This window comes from Erpetoichthys calabaricus, chromosome 1, assembly GCF_900747795.2.
Source record: "Erpetoichthys calabaricus chromosome 1, fErpCal1.3, whole genome shotgun sequence".
NCBI classification, from domain to species: Eukaryota; Metazoa; Chordata; class Cladistia; order Polypteriformes; family Polypteridae; genus Erpetoichthys; species Erpetoichthys calabaricus.
This window is the reverse complement of record NC_041394.2, coordinates 151,517,100-151,537,281: the sequence shown is the minus strand read 5'-3', so window position 1 is coordinate 151,537,281 and position 20,182 is coordinate 151,517,100. Positions and strand designations below refer to the sequence as shown.

At 39.4% G+C, this 20,182-nt stretch overlaps 1 protein-coding gene across 1 annotated transcript in view; it reads right to left on the bottom strand.

Annotated features, from left to right (window-relative positions):
- Nucleotides 1-20,182, bottom strand: part of nup107 (nucleoporin 107) — a 102,680-nt gene that overhangs the window by 67,077 nt on the left and 15,421 nt on the right. Inside the window, exons 8-13 of the mRNA XM_028807287.2 lie at nt 18,522-18,570; nt 18,076-18,147; nt 17,185-17,273; nt 15,398-15,473; nt 14,582-14,695; nt 11,009-11,099 (exon numbers count right to left, since the gene is read on the bottom strand). Of these exons, the coding sequence (XP_028663120.2) occupies nt 11,009-11,099; nt 14,582-14,695; nt 15,398-15,473; nt 17,185-17,273; nt 18,076-18,147; nt 18,522-18,570 (491 nt within the window). The remainder of the gene's footprint in view (nt 1-11,008; nt 11,100-14,581; nt 14,696-15,397; nt 15,474-17,184; nt 17,274-18,075; nt 18,148-18,521; nt 18,571-20,182) is intronic.

Genomic DNA, 20,182 nt, shown 5'->3' with positions numbered 1-20,182 from the left:
ACCGCAACTAAAGATACATGTACTTCTATGACAGCATGAACTGCTTGTAGATAATGTCAGTCTTTTATTTGTGTCAAAATATTGCAGTAGTTTTATTAAAAATAAGTGTCGGTCGTTCTAAAACCGTTCACATGCGAGATGCCTGGGAGCCCGGGATTCCCGGGAATGGATAAACCCATCCTTACACAGTACCAAAGGAGTCCAGTCTTCGTCTCAAGTCACTGGATAGCATCCATGTCTCGCAACCATATAGCAAGACAGGAAGCACCAGGACTCTAAAGACTTGGACCTTCGTCCTTTTGCATAGATATCGGGAGCGCCACACACCCCCAGCGACCTCATGACCCCCCAATTGCTCTCCCAATCTGATTACTGACTTCATAGGAAGAGTCAGCAGAGACATGAATGTCACTGCCAAGGTAAGTAAACCGCTGATGGCTGTGCCCAAGAGGTCATTAAAGGCCTGGATCTTGGTTTTTATTCAGGACACTCACAAGCCCATGCACTCAGACTCCTTGCTCAGTCTCTCGAATGCCCCGATCAGAGCATCGTCAGCAAAGTCAAGATCCGTGAATCTTCACCAACAGATGCCCCACAGCCGCTGGACCTCACGACCTTGCCCAACACCCAGTCCATACAAGCATTGAACACAGTAGGAACAAGAACACAACCCTGACGAACGCCAGAATCAACTGGGAAAAACACAGAGGTTCTGCCTCCACTCTGCACAAAACTCACAGTACCAGTGTACAGGCCGGCCATGATATCCAGCAACCTCGAGGGGATCCCGGGAACCCTCAGGATGTCCCACAGGGCAGCTCGATCAACCGAGTTAAACGCTTTATGAAAATCGATAAAGGCTGCAAAGAAATACTGCAGATATTTGCGCTTGCACTCCATGAGAACCCTCAGTGCCCAGATGCGGCCGATGGTAGACTTCTTAGGTGTAGAACCAGACTGTTCCAGTCAGTGGTAGGTGAGCAAGTGATCACGGATCCTATTGAGGACGACCCTAGCAAGGACCTTACCCGGCACCGAGAGCAGTGTTATCCCCCTGTTGTTGCTGCAATCCAGGTGATCACCCTTCCCTTTCCAGATAAAGACAGCAAGTCCCGTTTTCCAGTTAGTTGGGATGATGCTAGTCTCGCAAATGGAAGCAAAGATTGCTTGGAATGCCAGGAGGACAGTCTTACCACCAGCCTGGAGAAGATCACCTCGGATACCACAGATCCCTGCAGCCTTTCCCCACCTGTGAAATCTCAATGAGATTGGATGGTTCACAGCTAATTGGAGGATCAGCCTCAAGAACCGTGGACCCAGAGATAGCCAACGTCCTACCCAGAGGATCAGCTTTGAACAACTGCTCAAAGTAGCCAGCCCAGCGGGTCACAACTGCAGTGTCATCCGTAAGGACCGTTCCATCAGCCGCCCTGACTGCGACTCTCCGAGGAATAGATTTGGATGTGCATAATGCTTCGATTCCTCTGTAAGCAGGACGTGGGTCGCTAGACCACAGATGGTGTGTCACTTGCTCACAGATTCCTTTAACAAACACCTCTTTATCTGCCCTCACAGCCGTCCTTCTCAGTTCCCAGCGCAGACCAGAGTTTCCATTGAGCCATGTGCTACGAGTCCTCTCGATGATATCCAGAGTGCCCTGCGAGATGAAACACCTCCTTCTGGGAACACCGGTAACACCAACACAACCCTCAGCAACCTTCAGGGTCTTGTCACGGAAGGTATCCCACATCAAAGCTAGGAGCAATAAATGAGAAGGCTGTCTTTTTTTTTTTTCCTTTATTTCGCCTTATACAATTTCTTGTATTAGGAATTTGTTAGTTTTCGCATACCCCTTGGGGTCAGAGCGCAGGGTCAGCCATTGTACAGCGCCCCTGGAGCAATTACAGGTTAAGGGTCTTGCTCAAGTGCTCAGCAGAGTAGAATCTCTTTTGGCAGTGATGGGGATTCAAACCAGCAACCTTCTGGATACCAGCACAGATCCTTAGCCTCAGAGCCACCACTCCGCAAGACTTCAGCCTATACAGTATCTTGGAACTGCAAGATGACCTCAATGCTCTCGGTGCCACATAGGGGTGAAAGAGGTCACAGATGTATTTTGGAGCCAGACCATGCAAGGCTTTAAAAACAAATAAGATTTTAAAATCAATGAAACACCTCATTTGTAGGCAGTGAAGTGAAGCAAAAAAAAAAGGGGGGAGTATGATCTTTTTCCTAGACCCAATTAAAAATCTAGCTGCAACATGTTGAACCAATGCGACAGAGCAGATTTAGGTAGTCACACCTATAAGGAATTACAATAAGCTAGCTGAGATGTGATAAAGGCATAAATGACTCTATCCAAGTCCTTCTGTGAAAGAAAGGATTTTAGTTTAGAAATTTGCCTCAGTTGGTAAAAACTGGACTTTATTACTGTGGAGATTTGTTATTCAAAACTTAGTGATGACTGGAAGATAAGAGGATACCTAGGTTTCTGACATTATGAATCATTGCTGCCAAGGAGCCTAACCGAGTGTCAATTTCAACTGCAGATGTGGAAGGACCAAAAATAATGACCTCTGTTTTATTTTCATTTAATTGTAAGACATTTTGTGCCATCCAATAATTAATATCCTCAAGGCATTTTAACAGTTTTTTTTTTTTTTTTTAAACAGATGAAGTGATGTCAGGACTAACTGAGGTACAACTACTTATCAGCATAACAATATGTGACATCATGTTCCCTCAAGAGGAGCAGATAAAGGAAAAATAGAAGGAGGAGTTTAATAAGTATATAAGTTTAATATGTCACTGTGCTCTGTACAAAAAATATTTTATAAATTCACTCATATGTACAGCTAACACAAGGCCAGATTTAGCACACAGGGGCTCATCATTTAGAACTGCTAGGCAAGCATTAGAAGACAAGAAAGGGACAACTGCGAAATGGGCATTGTACTATTTCTGTGTCAGTGAAGTCAGCATGACATTGGATCTTCTTTTCCTTGTTTGGAATTGCATGATTTACCTAAGTGGGAGCCTGCACATGGAGAAAGAGTATAAAGCCTTGGAACATTGCCCGGCACACCACTGAAGCCGACAGACAGATGGTTGATAGTTATCCGATCCTGAAAATCCTTCCAACGCAGCGTCGAAAATGGCATACATCGGGCTCCCACCTCGGTGACGTTCTTGTCATGGCTTCCTCGTCTGTTATGCCATGTAGTCATTAAAGAAAGCGAAGTTAATTCTCCTATATGATTTCTTACCGCCATATCACTAAGGGAGGGGTATCACCTTTTAATATATCCATACAGTTTTGGGTTATGTAACATACTGCAATTACAAAAGAACTTATTCCAACAAGGGAGCTTGCACCCCTTGCTGTATTCAGGGAGCCAGAATAGAACCTTGTGGGATGCCTTATGTGAGAGGAGCTGGCTGAGAGGAGTTCCCATCTATGTTAACAGACAGATCTACCTTTAAGGTACAACTCAAGCCATTTCAATGCACAGCCTTGAATGCCTACTTCATCCTCAAGCCGTTTTAACAGAACCCCATGGTCTACTGTGTCACATGCTGCACTAAGATCCAATGAGACCAAAATCGCAGAAGAGCCCAAGTCCAAAGTTAATAAAATATAATTTGTCACCTTCAGCAAAGCCGATTCAGTACACTAAAGTTTTTAAAAACCTGATTGAAATACATCACATACATTATCCTCCAGATATGAAAATACAGTGCATCCGGAAAGTATTCACAGTGCATCACTTTTTCCACATTTTGTTATGTTACAGCCTTATTCCAAAATGAATTAAATTCATTTTTTTCCTCAGAATTCTACACACAACACCCCATAATGACATGAAAAAAGTTTACTTGAGATTTTTGCAAATTTATTAAAAATAAAAAAATTGAGAAAGCACATGTACATAACTATTCACAGCCTTTGCCATGAAGCTCAAAATTGAGCTCAGGTGCATCCTGTTTCCCCAGATCATCCTTGAGATGTTTCTGCAGCTTAATTGGAGTCCACCTGTGGTAAATTCAGTTGATTGGACATGATTTGGAAAGGCACACACCTGTCTATATAAGGTCCCACAGTTGACAGTTCATGTCAGAGCACAAACCAAGCATGAAGTCAAAGGAATTGTCTGTAGACCTCTGAGACAGGATAGTCTCGAGGCACAAATCTGGGGAAGGTTACAGAAAAATTTCTGCTGCTTTGAAGGTCCTAATGAGCACAGTGGACTCCATCATCCGTAAGTGGAAGAAGTTCGAAACCACCAGGACTCTTCCTAGAGATGGTTGGCACATCTAAACTGAGCAATCGGGGGAGAAGGGCCTTAGTCAGGGAGGTGACCAAGAACCCGATAGTCACTCTGTCAGAGCTCTAGAGGGCCTCTGTGGAGAGAGGAGAACCTTCCAGAAGGACAACCATCTCTGCAGCATTCCACCAATCAGGCCTGTATGGTAGAGTGGCCAGACAGAAGCCACTCCTTAGTAAAAGGCACATGGCAGCCCGCCTGGAGTTTGCCAAAAGGCACCTGAAGGACTCTCAGACCATGAGAAAGAAAATTCTCTGGTCTGATGAGACAAAGATTGAACTCTTTGGTGTGAATGCCAGGCGTCACGTTTGGAGGAAACCAGGCACCGCTCATCACCAGGCCAATACCATCCCTACAGTGAAGCATGGTGGTGGCAGCATCATGCTGTGGGGATATTTTTCAGCGGCAGGGACTGGGAGACTAGTTAGGATAAACGGAAAGATGACTGCAGCAATGTACAGACATATCCTGGATGAAAACCTGCTCCAGAGCACTCTTGACCTCAGACTGGGGCGACGGTTCATCTTTTAGCAGGACAACGACCCTAAGCACACAGCCAAGATATCACAGGAGTGGCTTCAGGACAACTCTGTGAATGTCCTTGAGTGGCCCAGCCAGAGCCCAGTCTTGAATCCGATTGAACATCCCTTGAGAGATCTTAAAATGGCTGTGCACCGACACTTCCCATCCAAAGAGCCCAGTCTTGAATCCGATTGAACATCCCTTGAGAGATCTTAAAATGGCTGTGCACCGACACTTCCCATCCAACTCAATGGAGCTTGAGAGGTGCTGCAAAGAGGAATGGGCGAAACTGGCCCAAGGATAGGTGTGCCAAGCTTGTGGCATCATATTCAAAAAGTCTTGAGGCTTTAATTGCTGCCAAAGGTGCATCGACAAAGTATTGAGCAAAGGCTGTGAATACTTATGTACATGTGAATTCTCAAGTTTTTTTTATTTTTAATCAATTTGCAAAAACCTCAAGTAAACTTTTTTCACGTTGTCATTATGGGGTGTTGTGTGTAGAATTCTGAGGAAAAAAATGAATTTAATCCATTTTGGAATAAGGCTGTAACATAAAATGTGGAAAAAGTGATGCGCTATTAATACTTTCCGGATGCACTGCTAACTGCAAAGAAACCACTTTCTTCATAATTTTGGACAGAAATGGGAGCTTAGAAAAAGGCCTATAGTTTGAAAGAGTTGTAGGATCAAGCGTGGCCTTCTTCAGCAGAGGCTGAACAATCGCATGTTTAAAGTTATCTGGGATAACTTAGATAGTTGTTAGTAATAGCCAAAACAATTGGACTAATAGCTCTGAAAATATCTTTAACTAGGCGTGAGGGTAAGACATTTAGTGGATGATTGGAAGGTTTCATAAACTGGATTATATCAGCTAGCTGACAAGAAGAAATGGGTTGAAAGGAAGTAAAATGGCTGTGCACTGGCCTTAGAGGGGCTGGTGTCGTCCCACAGTGATCAGCACCTTGAAGTGTAATGCCAGATCGAATGGCTTGGACTTTATTTATAAAATAATTGAGAAAAAACTCACAGGTCTCAGGTGTACTCTGAGGGAAGCAGATAAGAGGTGGGTTTAGACAGTGTTTATGGTGCTAAGCAGCACCCTAGGTCACGAGGCAGCATTAGCAATTAGATAAAAAAAATTTGATTTTGCTGTTTTCACAGCCTCTTGATATGAAATTCTCAGAACTCACTGGAAGCCCTAAGAGACTTGCAGTTTGTCCTTTTTTCAGCCTGCCTGCATTCCTGTCTGGGAGCATGAGTGGTGTCATTTAACTAGGGATGAACAGTGGCTTTTACCTTGGCTCTCCTTAACTTTAAGAGTGCAACCAGATCCAGAGTATCTTTAAAAGTGAGATCAATAAGCTTAACCATAACAGTAATATCCAAACACACAGAGAGGGCTTCCAACACCAAGGGTAAATGAATGTCAGAGATTATCACAGAACTGCCACACTGTGTCAGCATTTATACTGCAAGAATGTGAAATTGATGGATGGATGCAAAAACTTAATTTCAAAAACAACTGCAAAGTGATCAGAAATGCCAGCATCAGATATCTCCAGGTTATTTGCAGAGAGGCCAAGTGTTAGAACCAAGTCCAACGTATGTCTCCCATGATGTGTGGGACTTGACATCACCTGTGTAAAATTAATAAAGACCTAGAAATTCTTTAACCAGGGGTTTTGTCGGACAACAGACATGAATGTTTAAATCTCTTTGAATTAGCATTCTACAAGCACATGACACCATGAAAGATAAGAACTCCTGGACAAAATCCTTATTATATGCAGGAGGTCTATAAACCAGTGCACACAGTACGGGATTGGTTAAGATCAATTTTAAACAGCAGAGCCTCAAATCTGGAGAAACTGTCTACAGTCCAAAGTCCACATTTAAAACGATTCTGAATAACAGTAGCAAACCCACCACCTTGACTAGTGATTTAAGGTGACCTAAAAAAAAAAAAAAAGGTACAAACAGGAGGGGAAAGATCATGGAGAGAAATTGTGTCACCAGCACTTAACCAGGTCTCTGACATAAATAGAAAGTTCCAGTAGCGGAATGTAAAAGTCACTTAAAAAAAAGTGTTTTTGGGCTATAGACCGAATGTTCATTAAGGCCATCTTCACGGAGCCATTTGAAGGTGTTTCGCTGTCTTTTTAATTGGTCTTTATCGTACAGGAGTATTAAAGTGAGAGAAGGTTATCAAAGTTAACTCCTCTGCCACTGGCATATGACTCCAGCGCAGCCTCTGACAAGATCCATGATGTATATAGCAGGGCTGTCGTAGAACTCCTACAGCAACACAATGATTATAGAATCTAGCTCCCAGGCGAGGTATTGAGTTCAAACTCTTCAGCTTAACAGAGGAATAAGCAAATGCCACAAAAATGCTTACGCTTAGCCCATAAGGTGAAGACCTGGGGCCTCATGTATAAACGGTGCTCATGCACAAAAATGTTGCGCAAGAACGTCTCCACGTTCAAATCGCGATGTATAAAACCTAAACTTGGTGTAAAACCACGCACATTTCCACGGTAGCTCACACCCTGTTGTACACAAGTTCTCTGCTCGGTTTTGCAGACTGGCAGCATCCAGCGTCAAAGTAGTGCTACTGTTCCTGTGCGGTTATCCTTTCTTTTTTAGATCCACATCCCTGACGCGGCTTTATAAATACACTGAAATTAACCACATATTGTTTATTAGTTTAATGCATCCGATTGTAATTAACCTGTAACAATATAATGGTCCACAGAATGGTCAAACTATTCCAAATACCATAACTGCTTTAGCGTTTCTCCCACTGCACCTTCTTCTTTCAGCTGCTCCAGTTAGGTGTTGCCACATCAGATCATCTTTTTCCATATTACTTTCACTGCACCACTCGGAGTATTTATATCACTGTATCTGACTGTGAATCACAGCTGTACAGCAGCTGATCGGAAAGAGAATTAATCAGTATATAGCATCAAGCACACGCTGCCTTAGCCATGCTGTCTATTGAACTGCTCTCATATGACAAACGCTTCAGTCTTTCCTGTACGGACGTCGCAGTTCAGAAACTGTTTCATCCCAAGAACTCTAAATGCACTCAATCAGTCCATTAAGTGCTCCTTGTAGAACCGTTTGTACTTATAAGTACAATTACCTCACTGTAAACTTGCGATACAGTTATAATATTGCACAACCTGAGCCACTTTATAAAGTGCATATTTACTTATGATGATGATATCATTTCTAAGATGAAATGCAGCAAAATATGTTTATTATACAGATAAAACTGCCTCGCGCTGTATTCTTGCTGGTGCTGATGTGACACTGGAAGGATAGATGGATAGAATAATTAAAACGTACTACGAAGATATTTCGATGTTCCTTAAAAGTTATGAAGAATCGACGTTCTAAGCTTACAGATGGCTTAACGTCTATTACAGAGCTGATTGTGTGGCGATTGGGTATTTGGAGAAAGAAAAGGATGGACAAGAATTGGAGGTTAGTACGTTTGAAAGAGACCGAACTGCCACAATAAAGTATTTCATCGAAGGTCGCGCATGGCGCAGCAAGAATCTTGCGTGAGACATGAACAATCACTGCGCCACTATGTTCCCATGTTTAATAACATGCTTTAACTCCTATCATCATGAAAATGATATCACATATACTTCTCAGTATTTTAATTATTCAGAGAACTGTAATATCATGAATGTACTGGGTTCTGTGTCATGTCGGAGGAAGAGAAAGCCCGGAAGCACGTAGTGATTCACACACAGAGTACATAGAAGATCAAATACAAAACAAAGCATTTAACGTGCTACTTTAGTTACAATGGGATTGAGAAACTAGTAAATTAAACGAATCAGGATGAAGTTTATGATGTTCTACTTTAATGACAAACTATATGATTAAAGTGGAAATTTAGAGATTAAAGTTGGCATTTCATGGTTTTTTCCCTACTGTGTGCCTTTTTTTTTGTCCCTGTACCCTAATAAGCTTTCATGTGACACTCAGACGGTGGGCTACGACTTGCCTTTCCACGGCGACTTTGATATGTGACAACTTCTTTTTTATTTCTGGCACTGTACGACTTTGTGAACTTGAGCTTTCGAGTTTCTCCGACACACTATGTCACTTGATCAACTTCCTTTTGTTGTTTATACCACTGTTTAAACCAACAAATAGTATGTTTTTCCTTGCCTCTACTTGGTATTCGTTGAAATTCTTCTATTTTTCCCTCTTGCTTTTGCCATTGTCTTTTCACAGAAGGCTGAGCTTAAGGGCTATTTATATTGATTTGCATATTCAAAGAGGCGTAATTCTGGGAGGAGTTGGGGCAGGACAGCAGGCGCATGCACGTGCGTTACTTTTCACGCTGACCGGGATTTATGGAGCGGAAGAACATGGAAGTTGGCGAACGCACAGATTTATGCATCTGGATTTTTTTGTGCGTAAGCACATTTCCGCTTTTGTGCTTACGTCATGTTATAGTGTGAATTCTACGCACAGCATTATGCATGAGGCCCCAGGGGGTTAGATCCAGAGAAAGTGGTATAAAATAGTAACTAGTTACTCTTCACAAGGCCATCTGCTTCCCAAAATGCTACCCTGGCACAACGGTTCAAAAACATGTTAGCCAGCCAGCCCCATGGCAGAACTGACAGACAACTGAAAAACACCTGAAGGAAAGTTGCAATGTACTCACGGTATGCCGGGTCAGACCGAAGTGTAATGAGCAAGTGAGGGCTCGTGCGAACCCTAAGACGGCCAGCAAGATCTTAAAGGCAATGGAACAACTGCAGGTAGATCCCCCAACAATCATTTTTTTTTTTAAAACACACCTCAGAAAGTCCAAATCAGGAACACAAACAAAGATCCCACAACAAAAACAAAACGGGCAGCATCAGACAAAACTCGCCAGCATTTGCCCAACTACAACCGAAAAACCATCCATATGATGGATGTCAATTGAATGTCACTGTATCACATGGTTGTGTCAAGTGCATGAGAGAGAGAGAAAAAAATATATATACTGCAGTGTATATTTGTTTATCCCATTTTTAATCTTGCTCACCCCTGAACCACCAACCTCCCAACATAAAAATTTATTTAGTTTATTCCAGACATGAAATGCAAGAAAAACAAGAAAAATAAAAACAAACCTGCTGAACTTCTGTGGCACAACTGCAAAAGGCGGCAGCAGAAGATGCATAAACTGCAGCACAAAACACCCAATCTACTATACAAACTGTAATGTTTTGTTGTGTCTAGTGGTACATGGAAATTGTTTCAAGAACTGGCATGAAAAATTGTTAAACTACTGCACATTTGTACATAGCTACATATTGCTAATATTGTTTACTTGCTGTTTCACAATGACATACAGTGTGTGTGTGTGTGTGTGTGTGTGTGTGTGTGTGAGAGAGTATATCACTATTTTATTTTATTTTAATAAAATACGTAAGTGCTACTTCAATACTTGTTCCGAGAGATTGTTTAGGTGCAAAAAGACAATGTTTCCAACGGGGGGCACCTTGTGCCAACAAGGATAACTTTGCAATGTTCTGGGATATATCTAAACTTTTTATATTGACAGCAAACAGATTGGGCACAAAATAAAATTGATTCCAGGGTTGTATATCACAAAATGTTTCGTTTGTTTGTTCACAACTTGTTTTTGTTTTAGATTTAGTTGATACTGGTATAAGCAAGGTTTTTAACATCCACTTGGAGTTAATTTATTACATAAGCAGAGTCACAGCCATGTATTTTTGGGTATGTAATTTTGGTACAATAATGCCAAAAACCCTTCGTGCATAAGGGTCTAAATACATAAACATACAGTCACTTCGACTGCTTTAAATGACACAGAAGCAACAGTAATAAAAAAAAACTTAATTTTTATCAACAAAAAAAATAATCAGTTACAGATTTTAATTAGATTTTTTTATTTGATATACTTTGTTAATCCTTGAGGGGAAAATTGTCTTTTCGCATAACCTTTGGGGGTCAGAGTGCAGAGTTAGCCATTGTACAGCTCCCCGGAGCAATTTTCAGATTAATTCAAAATATAAAACCACACAATTTAAAACACACACACACACACACACACACACACTTGCACATGCACCAAGATCTACATGTATACACACTTCTGCAAATTTTACCTCCACCAATATTTGGATCATGGTACAGTTTCCATCCTTCCAGAGTTGCTGCTCTCCAAGCCTGACCACACCGCTTACAAAGGCGCTGGGCCTGGAAATGGAAAACATTCAGTTGATAAGCACTGGGTTTTAGGGACTTATACTTTTGAGAACTGCCTTATCACATAGCAGTCCTTGCTACTTTAAATTCTATACATGAAATAACTGTAAAAATCTCTGTTCAAGGAAGAATAATTATTTCTATGTCATTTAAATAGTTTTCAAGCTAAATGTTGTGCAAGTAAAAATGACAACTTAAAATCCAAAATTAGATAAAATAAATTTGCAAAAAATGTTTTTCAATCTCTCATTCCCCAATAAACAAAAGTTTGTAAAGATGCCTACTTTATAGGTAAAAAGAATGTCACTACTTGGCAGTATCATTTTTTAATTCATTATCACATTCATCTTAACCTTGGAAAGGTGAACATTAGTTCCATGTTTACACTTGTTAAGGATAAATACTCAAGGGTAAATATGTAAGCATATTTAACTTTGTTGTTCACGTTTGCATTAATTTTCATTTAATTGCTTAAAATAAAATATAAGCTTTAATTGTACATTCAGCATTCTGTTGTATTTCAACTGAAAAGTAATCTGTCATAAGAGTATATAAAGCATTACTGTGTAATGCAATAATTATCACTAATTTATCATTTTCATCTATAATACTAGGGGGCTTCGCTCGCCAACCCCTGTGTTTGGTTAATCGGATATACAATTTAAAATTTTTTTTTCTTTGGAATTGTTTCAATTTCATTATTTGCACTTTTACTTTAAAGCTTCATTAAAAACAATATTTTTTGGAGACACATTGTGACAAAACAACGTATAACTGCCTGTGAGTGAATATTGTTTCTGTTTCTCTAATAAATAATCCGACTTTTTCTAACGTTTGTCCCTGTGATTTATTGATTGTTATAGCAAAAGCTATTCTCACAGTAAACTGTAAACATTTTAATACGAATGGCATATCACGATCTCCTTTGGTATGTAATGTTATTTGCGGAATATATACATTACCTTTCTTTTTGCCTGTTAAAATTTGCATCGCTTCTCCGTGATCATCAATATACACCTGATCGAATTATGTATTCTTTGAAATTCAACTTGTCGTTGCTTTAACTCTTTTAGGGCGGATGTCGACTTTTGTCGACAGGAGGGGTTGAAGGCGGATGTCGACAAAAGTCGACATCCAGGGATAGAGGGCGACAATCAGCTGTTAATGGCGACAAATCTCACTGTCACGTCACAGGCATTCCCTCTGTGCTTGGAGGAATGCTAGACTCGTTGACTCGGCAAATAAACATTGCGTGTGCGTGAGTTGCGAAATGTAAACAGGCAAGATGGCACCGACATGTGAAAGGGCAGCGAAGCAAGTGCAGAAAAGAAAACACTTGCATTATGCGCATTTGCGCATTATCGCGGAGTCGGACTCTTGATTTTTCAGAATCGGACTTTATTGGCAGTGATCAGGAGATCGAGCAAGAGAGTTAGAAGCAGGCATCAGCTGATCAGACACCAGCCGATGCCGCGCCAGCGGATCTGCTGCCAGTTGCGTGCCTTCGCGCAGCCGATGCATCTACGGCAAGGTTCGCATGGGATAAATACACAGACATTGATCCGTTGAGAGCTGATCTGGCTACCGGAGTTTACAAGACGGCATGGCTTGCTGTTGGACACGGCAGATTACCAGCTGCTGTACTTCAGGCTGCTCTCTCCTGATGCTGCTTTTCAGCTACTGTCAGACGAGACAAACCGGTAGGCAGAGATTTTTTTTGAATCGCGGGCTGCGTTTGCATCGCATTCTCGTTTTTCAAAGTGGAAACCCACAACGAAAGACGAGATGAAGCGCGCTGTGGCATTACAAATAGAGATGAGACAGAACTGGTGATATAACTTCAGGGAGCATTGGTCCAAACGTGTTTTGTCCCCTGGTGGCTTAGGTACGTGCTGCTGCAAAGTTTTATTCACTTCTGTAATAAACAGAAGCAAATCCCATGGGGTGAGCCAGGCTATAATGCCATACATAAAGTTCATAAAGTTTCAGAAGATGAAAAGAGGTGACAATACGGTTTTCATGCTGGCAGAAAACTTGGTGGAAGTGGCATGGCATGATGGCAAATGGGTGACTTGTCTCTCTACAGTACACACTAACAATATATGTTAGAAAGTGCAGCAACAGACAATTGAAAAATTGGCACCAAAGCAACACGTATTGTAAGGAGTGCAATGTGGCAATGACTAAAATTGGCTGCTTTGAGCGAGATCAGACTTTGCTGTGTAAAATGTATGTGATATGTATGTGAAATCATAGAGTATGCAGGCTCATACAACATGCAAGACAGTAACATTTGTCAAAAGTAAATATTTTTTGTTGATTTGATATGTTAAACAATTGCTTTGTGTTCTTTTTAAAAAAATGTTAGTTTTTGGAAAAATATTCAGCCCTGGGAGAAAAGAAACAAAAAAAAAATTAGCCCTAAAAGAGTTAACTGATCCAGGACCACAGATTCTCATAGCATATGGTCCATTATTGTGTAAATTCACGTTTTGTGCATTGAATGATGCAAATGCGAAAAGACTGTTGTCTACTCTTTGCCTTTTATTTCTGACCTCGATTTGTCCTGCTATTTTTTCAATTACACCTGGTTCTGATGATTAATCACCTTTTGTTTGCGGTAATGCGATCTTTTCTATATTCTTTGATACTGTAGCGACTGACATAATAAAGTGTCACAAAAGTTTTAGTTGAACAATTGCCGACTTCCTAACCCCAAACACAACTTTCTAGAAACTTCTACAACCCCTCCTCCCCCGGGTCTTGCCCCCCCTTACCGCATCAATCAATACCCCGCTATCAGTCTTCCGTGCTGTAGTCCGCCCTCCCTCAATTGGACCAAACAGTCACTTAAAACCAAAAAGGACTCAACCTGGCTGGGACCCTACAATACTTTCGAATTTTACTGCTTTCATATTCTGTACCTTTCTCTGCATGTGTATCGCGCCATCGTTTGTCTGAGCCTTTCGAATTCCACTGCCTTCATAATCTCTTATCTGCCTTTTTTTCTCTCCAATGCCTTTGGGTCTCTATTCTCCGTATTGTTCTTATACGCTTTATATGTGCTGAGCGCACAGGATGTGTGTGTACTACGTGCTTTTACACTACTGAGTGTTTTTTGACAGGTGTGCTCTTATATGATATCTTTTGTAAGTAGGGCGTGTCTTGCAAGAATCTCATGTTCCATGTCCCTGCAAGACGGCCCTGGGACAATCTCTTGGCACCAAGTCTCATGTTTACGGTCCACGCGAGACGCTCCGTGGCAAGTCTCTTTTGTCTCGCGGGTCTTTTAAATGTGTTCCGAGAACTTCCAAGAAGATCACGTATTGTCGCTTTGCTTTTGCTTTCCAGGATTTTTTTTTTTTTTTTATATACATAGATATTTTTTTCACGTTAAACTATTTTCATGAACACTGTCTGAAATGTCCCAAAAGATTTATTGTAGAAACCTTTGCAGGCTCAAATATACTGACCTCATCTGTCATACCCGCACGAATAAGTGTGAACAAGTACTTCAATAGCCGGCCTTCATCCTCTCTGTCAAGATCAGCTAAAGGCATCTTCTGTCTGAATGGAGCATCAGGATCCTAGCACAAAAAAAAAAAAAAGCTATTTTTACCTCTTGAAAACTGTGAACAAAGCAGACATTTCACTTGAGAAATGTATACACCATACACACTGCGTATAAAGTGAATGGTTTCATCACGTTGAAAACAGACTTCATAATAGACTTACCTATGTTTACTCATAGGCACATAGTATTATAGTGTACACCCCAAGACAGAGTTTCCTTCCTACTACACATTTAAACTTTCAGCAGTCATGAACATAAACACCTCCAAGTCTTTTGAAACTACCATGGCTACTCTCTGATTAGTCTATAAATGAAATTCCTTGACTAGTAATAACACAAATTGCTGTAACATACCAGAAGTGAACATTTATTCAGGTTTTTATTTTTACATTTTACTTAATTTTGTCCATAAACTGAATGTAAGACTGTCTTTACTAAGCTATTTGTTTAACCTAATATAAGAGTTTAACATCACCCCATCATCTGAAGTATTTTAACAAATATTTGTGAAAAGCTGTGCTCTTATAACAGCCTAAATTTTTATAATGGGTGGAATTACCAGCATTATTTCCCAAAGAAAAGTTAATTCCTCAATGAGAAAAAGAGATTCAAACACATACACATAGGAGTGATGAATTTAAACAGTAGATTTGCTTTCTAGATAATAAATTGTTAAGAATGATGCACAAAGATTTTTTTATTTAGAAGTACATACCAATTCAGTAACCAGTGGCCTACTATATCCTGCATGGGACATGCTTCGTTGCTTAAGACTATGTAATGTATTCTCCCTAAAACAAAGAACACAAAAAATTATATTATAAAATGAACACTTCACCCCTTTAATAATCAACTAATTTGATATTTAAGAGGGTAAGATAACTTTGTATTGCCAGAGGTTTTACATGACACAATGTAATGTTGCAGAGATAAAAGCAGTTGTTAAAAACATGTAATTCAAACTAAAGTCTGTTTTTAAGACCTTAATCACACAACAATGAGTCTCTATGTACACATAAACCATGATGATTTTCTACTACCATTTAACTTGATATTATGCAAGACTGGAGAAAATCAGTACATTTACATTCACACACATAACTGGATTAAAGTAACTAACCTGTTTAAGGCAAACCTGGTTTCTTAAAAAGCCATGTTTACATGTCCAAGTTAACTTATGGAGCTCTCCTTTGTCAAAAAGATGCTCTAATGTCATTAAACTGTGCAAAAAAGACTTAAACATCTTTGACCACCATGATTCCGAAAATAACCATGATGCCTGTGATAATTTTCTTGTGCTTTATAAATGTTTCAATGTTTCAGACTGACACTTTATACAATTCTGTTGCCAGAATACACACAACTCAATTCTTCTGCTTGGTCGCGCAAAGAACCCAATATGTGAGCCTGTTGTATTAATAATAATATGGAAGTATTTTTACATTAATAAGTACTATTTTAGGTGACTGGTTACTTTAAAAAATAAATAAATAAATAAATAAATAATCTGACTACATAATACACGTTACCATTCAACTCATAATATGTAGCTATTTCTGAATTATTAAGAGATTATTTCAGCCAGGAGAAGAAATAATATGATCACATGAACATTTGCCTCTGGAAATTTTGAGGATTCTACCTGTGGCTGCTGACGGTGTGTACAAAGCAAATGTATGCACCGGATGACAGAGTGTAATGGACATGCATAGACTACAAAATCAGGAACAGTAACTCGGTTAAGGGTTTATATGACCACGTAATCAGGTTATTCGCAGAGAACTCTACATCTGTTAATTTGGTTTCTCACAGGCCAATAATTAGATTTCTCTAACTGGAATAAGGGTTTACATGACACTAGAAATCAGGTTTCTGTGAATAACCAGCTTATTGAAATGAATGTAAATGCACTGTATGAGAATTTACAAAGATCTACATTTTGTTCATAGAAAGCATTGAGTTTTCCATATTTCCATATTTAAATTATGAAACCCATTATAAAGGGTTAGTAACACTATTCACCATCACTCATGGGAAACTAATCAGCTGAAAAGAACTGCAAAAAAGTAAACATGACAATTTGGCCAAGATACGTAATTGTTCATACCGAGAGATGACATGTAAGATAAATAACATCAATATATGATAATCATTTTTACATTGAAAACACCATAGAAATAAACCTGTAATCATGGTTATATGTGCCACACAGTTACGCATTTAGCAATTTTTTAGGCTCCATTAGTTAATTAGCATCATTCCTTTTATTTTAGGATTATTTTCCAAAATCTGCTAAATTAAGAGGTCTCCTAATTTTACAGTTTTGTAGACAGATGTTTCAAAGGAAGGTGTATTTTACTCACTATTCATAGTGCCAGAGTGTTGCAATTTGATGCATGTCGATTATGACATGCAAGTAAGGATTTCACTGTAGACTATACCTACTGCAATAGTAATGTGATAATTTAGTGCACAGTGAAGATTCCCAAACATAATACTTACCAGTATACTGATTTTGCATAAAACTCTATATTATCAGAAAAATCTCCCACTTCATCTTTGGCAATGTTTTCCAGCCAGTCTACAACTAACTGAAAAGCAAAAATGTTTTAATTCAAGCATCACATATTTAACACTCAGAAGTGTAGTCAACCCCCCCCCCCCCCCCCCCCCCAATTTATTCATATAAACAGAAAGCATTCAATTCATACTGTATAATACAAAGTAAAGAGTCCTAGTAAGCCTTACAAAAACAAATTATAAAAACTTGACAAATAGTAGACACCCCCTCAAGTTAGAGATTGAAGTAAAATCTATTGCTTTGGTAAGTCATTTTTAAACAATTGTGGTAGAAACAACAGAACAGTATCATAAATTAAAAAAAAAAAAAAAAAAGTAATCATCTTTGGATCGCTCAAAAGCAGGAGCTTGTAGCTCTCCCAATAAAAAGCAATGCTTTGTGTAAATAAAGATACAAAAATGATGTTCACAACAGCCAAACCATGGAATTTAAGAACTTCCCTTATAGATAAAATATGTATATTCCCTTGATACTTTTTTTGCTTAAATCAAACATTTTTATTATTTACCTGGGAGACACCATTTCATAAAGTATCTTAAGATTAGGATGTATAACAATTGCTTACATACCGAATGTTATAGTATAACTAGAAAACCAACATGAGGTCATGCTGAACCAAAGACCACAAATAAACCAATAAACCCAGAACAAGGCAAATATGCACATTAAAAAACTAAATGCTACCATCAAAGTGGTATTTCTACAATAATTCTGACAAACATTAGTACAAAAAGTTATAAGGTAGCAATTCACAACAGTATCTCACTGAAATTTTGAAGAGCAAGGAAAAAAGAAACCGTAAACAAAGCTACCTGACTCTGCCGAACTATTGAATCCCTTTGAAACAAATTTTCCATAATGAGTTTTTCACTTTCTGTGGGTATCTGAAACAAGGAAAACAACAACATGGAATGTTACCAGCATCAACTATGGAATGCACGATGGGGAGTAACACAAACAAAAAAACTCACTACATGAACAACTGTGCTAGAGTACAGACTCGAATAAGAATGCATGTGCTTTGAAAACTTTGCAACTTGAGTAACAGTTATTTAATATGTTACCATAAACCGTTCAACAGAATAATTTGCTGAAACAGTGTCACCTAAAATAATGTAAATTTTCAATTTTTTTTTTTTTTTACAGAATTGCACACCAGTAGCTCACACCACAACATGTCAACCTCCAGAGTAAACAAAGACAACATGAAGAACAAAATTTTACATTCATACTAGGAGAGGAAAAAATACACACTTACAGCAACATCCACCATTATGTCATCTTCAAGTGCTGAATGAATTCTGTCTCTGTGTATTTACAGAGAAAAAAAAAGACAACAGGAATTTATATATTCATGGACCTTTAAATGGTGCTAATACCTCCATAAAACATTTACTGGTGATTCAATACTTCATACCATAAATAGATTGTAATTTCACAAGTACTGTAGAACAAAATTTCTTAACCTTGTAACTGAGTAAATGAAAGCACACAACAACCTATCCCCAAAATCTTCATCTATAATAATAAAAGGCAAAGTCCTCACTGACTGACTCACTCACTCACTCACTGACTGACTCATCACTAATTCTCCAACTTCCCGTGTAGGTGGAAGGCTGAAATTTGGCAGGCTCATTCCTTACAGCTTACTTACAAAAGTTAGGCAGGTTTCATTTCGAAATTCAAAGCGTAATGGTCATAACTGGAACATATTTTTTGTCTATACACTGTAATGGAGGAGGCGGAGTCACGTATCGCGTCATCACGCCTCCTACGTAATCACGTGAACTAAAAACAAGGAAGACATTTACAGCACGAGTCACACGCGGGAACGAAGGTAAATTACGTTAATTTTTGACTGTCTTTTAATACTGTGTGAGCATACATATTAACACATGTGCAATTAAACGTGTGCATTTACGGGGTGATTTCTCAGGCTTAAAAGCTTGCCTTTTACTAAAAAGGTAAATGCAAAACTATTTTCTATCAGTTTATTGAAACGCTCCCGTTAAGGATTGCAATAACATATTCGCGAGATAAAAGAACGAAGTAGGGGGAAATGGAGGAACAGCCGCAAACAGCGAAGAGCAAAAAATTAATTAAACAATTGAGAACGGAGCGAGTTAAGCATACAAGCATGTTCATAAGGGAAACAAAGCACGGTGTAAAACGTAAGTTTAAATTAAGTTAATAGAAACGCTCCCGCTGCGGATTGCAATAACATATTCGCGAGATAAAAGTTTAATGAGAAGACACGAGGTATAAACGAAGCACACGCCGTGGCGCAACGTTAGGGGCAACATTTTCAACCACTCTATGATCTGCTTCTCGCAACTGAAAGACGGCACATGGCGGATGTTAGCCGACTTGCTGACCGCAACGTTAGGGGCTTCAACTATGGCGCTGACGCCATATCTCAGTGCCAACACTTTGCAGATTGTACTTAAAAGACACGCCCTCCATACTGGATAGTTAAAAACACCAATCAAACTAACGATGACATCAAGTATTACCCAATCAAAAGTAGGAAAGGAGGCATCTTCATAAAATGCGTGTGGGATGATTTGCATGAGACGCTGCTTTAAAAAAAAAATTATAAAAAAAATACGGGATAAATCCCGTCCAGTATTGATTCAAAACGAGACGCGCAATTTCATTCTCAAACGCGGCACGATTCCGTATTTTAAAGGACGGGTGGCAACCCTACAGTGCCAGGTAACCACCCATACAATCAGATTGTGATTCAGACTAGGAATGCAATGAATGTAATTACCCCGATCTACATACAAGGCGAAAGTCTTGCAACATTCAAAGATGATGGTTTGGGATAATTTGTACTTATTAAGTACACCATGGAACATAAAAGAGCTTATGAAGCCTTGAACCGAAAAAAGCAAGATCTCAGAGATCGTAAAAAAA